At 42.7% G+C, this 7,760-nt stretch overlaps 1 protein-coding gene across 1 annotated transcript; it reads right to left on the bottom strand.

The window, feature by feature from the left end:
* Nucleotides 1–5,527: 5,527 nt before the first annotated feature.
* SPRR4 (small proline rich protein 4) lies at nucleotides 5,528–7,427 on the bottom strand. The gene is made up of 2 exons (XM_025405861.1): nucleotides 7,392–7,427; nucleotides 5,528–6,245 (listed from the first exon to the last, which is right to left on the bottom strand). Exon 2 carries the CDS (start codon nucleotides 6,223–6,225, stop codon nucleotides 5,986–5,988), a length of 240 nt encoding a protein of 79 aa, XP_025261646.1. The 5' UTR covers nucleotides 6,226–6,245; nucleotides 7,392–7,427; the 3' UTR covers nucleotides 5,528–5,985.
* Between the last annotated feature and the right edge of the window lie 333 nt (nucleotides 7,428–7,760).

Genomic DNA, 7,760 nt, shown 5'->3' with positions numbered 1-7,760 from the left:
CAGTTCATTTTTTTTTTTATTGTCACATAAAACCAGGATTGAAAAATCACTGCTCTGCCAGAATATCTCAACTTCTAGGACCTGAATCCAACTGGAGAGTCCCAGTCCTATGAATAGGTGGAAGGAGGTGCAGGTGGGTGCTAAGATACCTGGGCAGATATTGATGTTGATGCAACTAGATGCTGATGAATGTGGGTGTTTGGCCTCAGGATATTGGGAGCCTTGGGAAGTAATTAAGTCCCATCTGAGGAAGGCAAAGTACACACACCCTTGAATGTCACTCTTCCAAGCAGGGAAACATCAAAGCGCAAGCTCAAGCTGGCGTGGCAGGCTGGTTCTGGGGCCAGGAGATGATCCCGGGTCACCTTCCTGGACATCATCATGCACATGGTATGGAGACCTTCTGGTGGGTTAAAGGCTCATGCTTCCTTCCTCCAGAACATCCTGGCAGGGCCAAATTATGACTTTTGGAGGCACAAAGTACCAACCAAGTATACTGCTGCTGAGGAGAGAAAAACTTTTTGTCTATCCTCTTAGGTTCAGTAATGGGGGCCTGCAAATGTGACTGACAGAAGACAGATTAATAGGAGAAAAGGCATATGATTTATATTGATATCAATATTTTTTACATGCATAGGTATTTCACAGAAAAGAAGTGAAACCCCAAAGAAGTGGTTAGGTTTGGGAGCCTGTATATTCTTCCTAAGAAAGAAAAAGGGGTTGAGCTTCAAGAGATAATACATTGTGGAAGATGACTAGGGATTATACGGGGAAACTTCTGAAATATAAGGGCTACTTTAGCAAGGTTTGTTCATGCAGACTCATCTCAGTGCCGGCTCTCCATCTCCAGTAATAAAATTGGTTCTCTCATCCTGCTCAAGAGAGAGGATAAATTTGTGCTCTGCCTTTAGGCAGATAGGAGGAAGGCAGAAAACTATGTCCTTGTTGACCCTCAACTGCCTTCAGCTCAAAAGAATACTTGTGCCAAGTGGGACATTTTAGGGTGGCATATTCTGATCCTCGTCACTGCCCTTCAATCCTCCTCTGCCTATCTCTATAAGATAAATCTTTATTTTTCAAAATTACCTTAAATTTCTAGTTGCCACTTGTTTTTAAAATTTCTAGTTACCACAGCCTGAAATTGTTCATGGAATCTGATCTTCATTCATTCATTTACTTACTCTCTTATTTTTTGAGCTCTGCTCCTGCCCCAAACACATGTATGTACTCTGCTTATTAGGAAACCACCAGATCCACCCTGATGGGGTTAGAGAGGGTGGGGTAGGGAACACAAACCATACAAATGCAAAAACTCAAAAGAATTCATAGATCGACCTAATTTTAAGGCATCCAACCCAATCTCTCATTTTATGGATAAAGGACTGAGGTTAAGGAACTTGTTCTAGGTCACAGATTTATTCAATAGCAGACCCAAAACTAGAATCTAAGTCTCCTCTTTTCTAGCCTGGAGCCTTCCCAGGCTGGGAAAGAGATAACAGTTACTTATTAGCATAGACTCCTGAGCTAGAGTAAAAAGACTTCCATATGGCCACCTTCTACTTCTAGGCAGAGGAGTATCCTTAGCTCACGCTTTAATAGCCACCTTCCCCAGTTGTAGATGAAAAGAAAATCAATCATTTAATGAGCATATGCTATATGCAGCCACTTTCTGGATATTATCACCAATCCTCCCCAAAATACTGCATATAGTTGTTTGACCCCGACACCTTTTCACATATGAGAAAACGGGCTTTGGCTCTAAGTGACAGAATGCAATCACACAGCCAGGAAATGGAGAAGCTGAGATTCAACTCTGGTCAGTCTGAAAGCCCCTACCCCTTTTGCAAAAAGAAATAGAATGTCAGAACAGCTCCAATGCAGATGCCCAGGCCTGCTCACTTTGCCTCTGAGGGCCTCCTGGCCAGAACAGGAGGTGACGGGGAATTTGAGCCTGCTGAGTGTTTGCGACAGATAAATCAGGCAGGGCATTGTTCTGTTTCTGGGGTAGACAAAATTTTCTAGGTAATAAAATGGTGAGAAGGAAGAATACTGGGAGGAGGGTGTATTGAGCTATCCCTTCTCCCCTGGCAGTGTTTGGAGGTTTTGTAAATATAGTCTCCTTTCCTCAGAAGAACAGAAATGTTTTAATTTTGTTGACACGTTGTGGATGGGCTTTGAAGATACAATGGGGTAGAAAATGGGTAAAGTATGCACACAGATCATGAGAAAACTAATGGTTTAAGCCAATCAGGATTGAAATATTGCCGAAGTACTTTTTAAATTTATATAACTCTTTTTTAAGAAAAGGAAATATAATATTATTATACAGGAAAATGTACACAGCTCAATGAATTTGCGTGACCACATCTGTCTAATCAGTTCCCAGATGAAGACACGAAACTTTGTCAGATCCCCGTAAAGCTTACCTTCTAGTCATTCTGACTTCATAAAAATAGATGGAATTATACAACATGTGCTTTTAATATCTGCTTTCTTTCCCTCAAGACTGTGTTTGAAAGATTCATCCATGTTATGGGTAAAGCTTGTCTGATGTCATTGTGTTGTGGTATGCAATTGTATGAAAATTCACAATTAATTTATCCATTCTACTTTTAATGGATATTTGGAATATTTTTAATTAGAGCTATTACAAATACTGCTATTATAACTGTTTTCATACATGTGTTTTAGCAATTCTATGTACACATTTCTGTTGTGTGTACAATAAAGAGTGAAATTGTTGGGATGGGGATGCATATGATCAACTTTAGAAATACTGCCCAATTGTTCTCTGAAATGGTTGTCCAATTTACACTACCATCAGCAGTTTATAAAACCTCCTGTTTATCCATATTCTCACCAACACCGGGTATTGTCTTTTTAGTTTTAGCCAATATGTTGCATTGTGTAGCAGTATCACACTTTCATTCTAATTTATGCATCTTAGATCAAATTAAGGATAATTGACATCTCTACAAAATAGTCTTCTAATACATGAACATGAAACATCTCCAAATTTGTGAGTTCTCTCTTAGTTTCTCTCAATAATGTTTTGTATTTTTAGTATAAACGTCTTATCTTTCATTACACTTACTGATGCTATTTTAATGATATTTCTATTTTATTGAGGTTAAACTAACAAAAAGAAAAATGCACAAATCAGTTGAGTATATGTTTTGATATATGTATGAACCCGGGTAACTGCCACCCACTAGACTGAGAACTTATCCAGAATCTCAGAAAACTTCATGATATCCCCTTCCAGTTGGTACTCTCCCAAGTGATGGCCATGATTTTGACGTCTATCCAACAGACTAGAATTACCCCTGGCCTTTCAGTTTTTAACTCTCTATCTGGTGTGTTTGCCAGAGGCCCTCCACCTGGCAGGTTGCAAACTCCATTCATTGTTTCATAAACCTACTAAAAACTCCACTCGACTTTTCAAAGACTTTCTGCTTAGGTATTTAATATCCTGACCTGACCATTCCTAGAATTCATTAAACGTTCCAAGTGGAATGTCAACCACTTGCTTAAAGACCGCCCCCCAGAGCACCCATAAATTCTCTTGGCCTCTCTGTCCCTAGCAATGGTCCTCCACAGTAGAAAGCTTTGTTTTTCATTCTTCTGCTCTTGCCCAGAATCCACAGATTATCCCAGGTAAACATTTGTTGGCTCACCTCTCTGAGGCTGTCCTGTCTCTGGAGTTGCAGGGTCCCCGGGTGGGTACAGATAGTTTGTAATTTGGTCTAGATGTACACTAGGCTGCTGGCTTGCCACAGGCTGTCCTGTTCCACCCGGAGGCTGTTCTTTCTTCTGTACTTTTGAAAAGCTAGTCATTGCACATTTGGTGATAGTGAACTAAACAAGACTTCTGTGCTTTCAGGGCTCATAATTTAACTTTTATGTGTTTAATTATGGCTGGGATTTTGACATAAGCCAATGTTGTTTTGTGAACTTCTGAAGGGTGGAATTACATAAAATAATTTCTTCATAAGGGGGAATGGATGCCCACCTAGTCATGCAGAGATGGGACTTTAAACATGGGTATCTCCCCTTCCTCACTGAGTTAATAACTGAGACACAGATCACAGCAGAAATATTCATTGTTTCAATCACCCCTATCTGTCCAATTAGCTGAAGACCACGCAAATCTATCAGCCTGGAACTCAAAAGTCTGTGGGAAGACTTGCCAAGGCCTTCCTGGGAGACCTGAAAATGACATGAAACCCCTGAAAAATAGTGTGTCCAAGAAACTGAATAGGGCTTAGATGGAAGGAAGCCAGGAAGGGGACTGCTAAGACAGACCAGCCTTTGTACTTGACAGAGGGGAGTTATTTTAGGATGCAGGGATTGGGGCAAAGAAAGGCTGTCAATGAATTCTCAGGGCTAGAAGCATTCTTTTTGAATCTTAATTGTTTTTACAATACTTTGACTTTCCTAGTTAATGTCGGTACCCACTAAGTTTTAAGTAACTACTACTTGGAAATATCAGCCATGGATAGCTACTTTAAGGCAAAGTAGAGAAGGTGGTCATTTGTTCCTTTTTAGGCTAGTGTGTTAAGTGAGAAAGCAATTTATGCTTGATGGTGGCAACTGAAATTGAGTGACCAAATCCCAGGAAAAGAATAAAGCTCAAGGGGAGAAAATCGGACTCTGTGTTCAACTACTCCTTCCTACTCAGGGTCTCTTCTTCAAATACTTTTCTTTCTTTATGTCTGGGAGGTATGCCGCTTCTTTCCAGTACAGGCAGCTGGTCTCACACATGGGTTAGGAGGGTCAGGAAGCCAGTTGTAAAAACAGGTTTCTTTCATAAGCTGCGTAAAGTCAGACTAACTGACAAAACCAGGCCCTGTGTACTTTGTACAAACTCTCTGTACGTGGCCATCCCTGGAACAACATTTCCCTGTAAAAGCAAATGACTTTGACTTCCAAAGAGTACACTGAGACACAGGATAAACTGACTCTGGATAGCTCTGGAAATCCAGCATGGCAGAGTGGAAAACTAAGGTCATTCTAGAACTTGCTACATATCAGATGAGTATGAATAAGTAAGTGAATGAGCGTAAGTTAATGAATGAACAAAAACATAAACAAATATGTGAAAAAGTCATTTGCACATGTTTGTAGAAATGTTTTGCAGGATTCAGGCCATTTATGTATGCTTTGTGTGTTTTTTCGGAATGACAACTTCCAAGAGGAAAAAACTGCATTCATCAGGTGGGCTGGGCTTCTAATGATAGGAGCTAAATTTTCCTCCTTTTTGATCTTCCCTAGATGGGATTAGTTATGCAAGACTCTATTAAACTTTTGTCAATGAGTTGCTGGGCTTGTTTTCTGTCCTCCTTTACCTGAGATATGTCTGGATATGTTTCCCCATTGTTGGTTACCAGAGAGTAACTGTGTCCGTAAGAGTGACTTCCTGAACTCCCAGGCATGTGTGTACTTGCACCTTCACTTCCCTAAAATGTTCCCTCTCTGAATGAATGAATGAATCACAGAATGGGACTGGGAGTGGACAATTAGCCCAGGAAGCAGACACATTTATTAAATGAAGCACATTATTTATTGGGGAAAACAAGAGAGAAGCCCAGATTAGGGGGCATCAGGGAGAGGAATGAGGCAGAAACTGTGTGCCAGTCTCTGTGACCCTACTTGTCAGGGTGGAACCCCAGAAAAAGCCCAGACACTTTCCTCACTTTGGGGAATGGATGGGCCTTAGCTGTGGCCATGCTGGAGCCTGGAGAGGATGAGGTCTCTCTCATGCCTACCTGGGAGAGCATCAGGGTGGGATATGGAAGAAGCCAAGGTGGTATGCGTGAGGAGGGGTATGATGGGAAGAAATCCTTACAGTGCTTCCTTACATCTTGGGCAGGAGGAGATGGGAGAGGAGGGTAGGCTCAAGAGCTGGAGGGAAGAAGAGAAGGAAGAAGAGAAGGTTCCATCTGATAGCCAGGATGGTGGAGTATGGTAATATCCAGTCCATCCTTACTTCTGTTTACTCTTGGGGGCTTGCTGGGCTGAGGGACACTTCTGCTGGGCTGGAATGATGGTGCCCTTCGGTGGGCATTGCTTCTTGACCTGGGGAGCACATGGATCCTTGGTTTTGGGTGCACATGTCTCTTGACATTTAACAGGGGGTGGCTGACAAGGTTGCTTCACTTGCTGCTGCTGGGCCCTCTGGGGTGGGCAGTGCTGCTGCTGCTGCTGCTGCTGCTGGGAAGACATTGCTCTAGGAACAGGTGAGCCTAAAGGAAACCGGGCAAGGACACCATTAAAAGCATGTCTGATGATTAAAAAGTATCCCAGACATTTTACAAGGTCAAAGCATGCCATCTTAGCTGACAGATCTGGACAATGTCAACTGGCTCCCTTGGATAATGCAGACAATAAGAATGGGCAAGGATGTAGGGGTGTGAGGAGAGAACAAGAACAGTCTCTGTCTTACAGGGAAGCATCATGGGGTGTGTGTGTGTGTGTGTGTGAGAGAGAGAGAGAGAGGGAGAGAGAGATTGGGCTGGACAAGGGGTGTACCAAGATTGCAGAGGCCTGATCTCTAATCCCTGCTCCACCCCTGACTCACCACGGAAGGCTAAGGCAAGTCCTATATGGCTATAGGATAGTGGTTCCAGCCTTCTAAAAGAACTGGGAAGCTTAAGGGCCAGCCAAATAGATCACTGGAGCCATAGGATGATAGGAGGATGTTCAAAGGAAAGAGCACTAGCCAAGAAGGCTCAGGCTTGGGTTCTAGGTCCATCCTGCCATTCACTGCATGGGCAACCTGCCTTCTCTGGGCCTCAGCACCTTTATTAGAAGGATGCTGGTCAGGAAGTTCCCTGAAGCCTTCCCAGCTCTGATGAGTGTCTCTGGCTATCTTTGTAGGCAGTGTTCCTTATGGTCTAAGTTAATGATTATAGATGGGAAGTGCAGGCCTCAGAAAGTAAAGAGGTGGCAATCAGAATAGGGAAGAATGGGAGCTGCATAGGATTGAAGACACTGTTTAATATACCTGTTTCCATACACCTGGAAGAAAAGTTTAAAGCTTACTGGTAAGGAAAATGCAGAATAGGGTGTGAGAAAGCTTTAAACAGGGCTCAGAATTGCCACAAAATTCTATAGCTCTAAATATCTCTTCCTTCAACAAGAAAAATCTTCTTGCTGGGGAGTCAAACCACGATCAGGAAAGAAGTCATACCAAGCGAGCAATGGTGTGGAATGGAGATTAAACTTTCTAAGTAATGATTAGTGTGCCCTGTCTGCAATTGTCAGGAGACTTGTGTCACTTCCCTGATTACCCAAGGATAGTAGAGGATCTTGGCCTAGCGGCTCAAAGGAGTTAAAGGAGAAGGAAAGAGCCCCATAAATCCCAGGAGAACAGATGAGTTCCCACTTACCAGAGGCGGCAAACTGGACCCCAGGAGAGGAGGCTGAGCCCTGTTCCATAGGCAGCCACTCCAAGAGCCTTTATACGGCCCCCAACCTGCCCAGGGCACTTGGTGTGGTCCTGATTACCACCTCCCAGAGAATTCCTCACCCACTTCTCCCACCTGCACTTCCTTCAGGGACTTGCTTTGCTGAGCTGTTTTGATGAAAGCCACCCACCACATATTTTCAGCACTCCAAGTCCCTGCACCTGAGCTGATTTAACCCACCAAAGGTGTTTGCTCAAACTCGGGGAATCAAGGTCTTTTTAATATAGATCAATTATATAGATAATATAGATAGTATACAATTACATAGATAATATAGAACAAATTGAAGGA

The sequence above is a fragment of the Theropithecus gelada genome, chromosome 1 (assembly GCF_003255815.1).
Source record: "Theropithecus gelada isolate Dixy chromosome 1, Tgel_1.0, whole genome shotgun sequence".
Lineage (NCBI taxonomy): Eukaryota > Metazoa > Chordata > Mammalia > Primates > Cercopithecidae > Theropithecus > Theropithecus gelada.
Note: the sequence above shows the minus strand (reverse complement) of the source record. Positions and strands in the feature narration are given on the sequence as shown.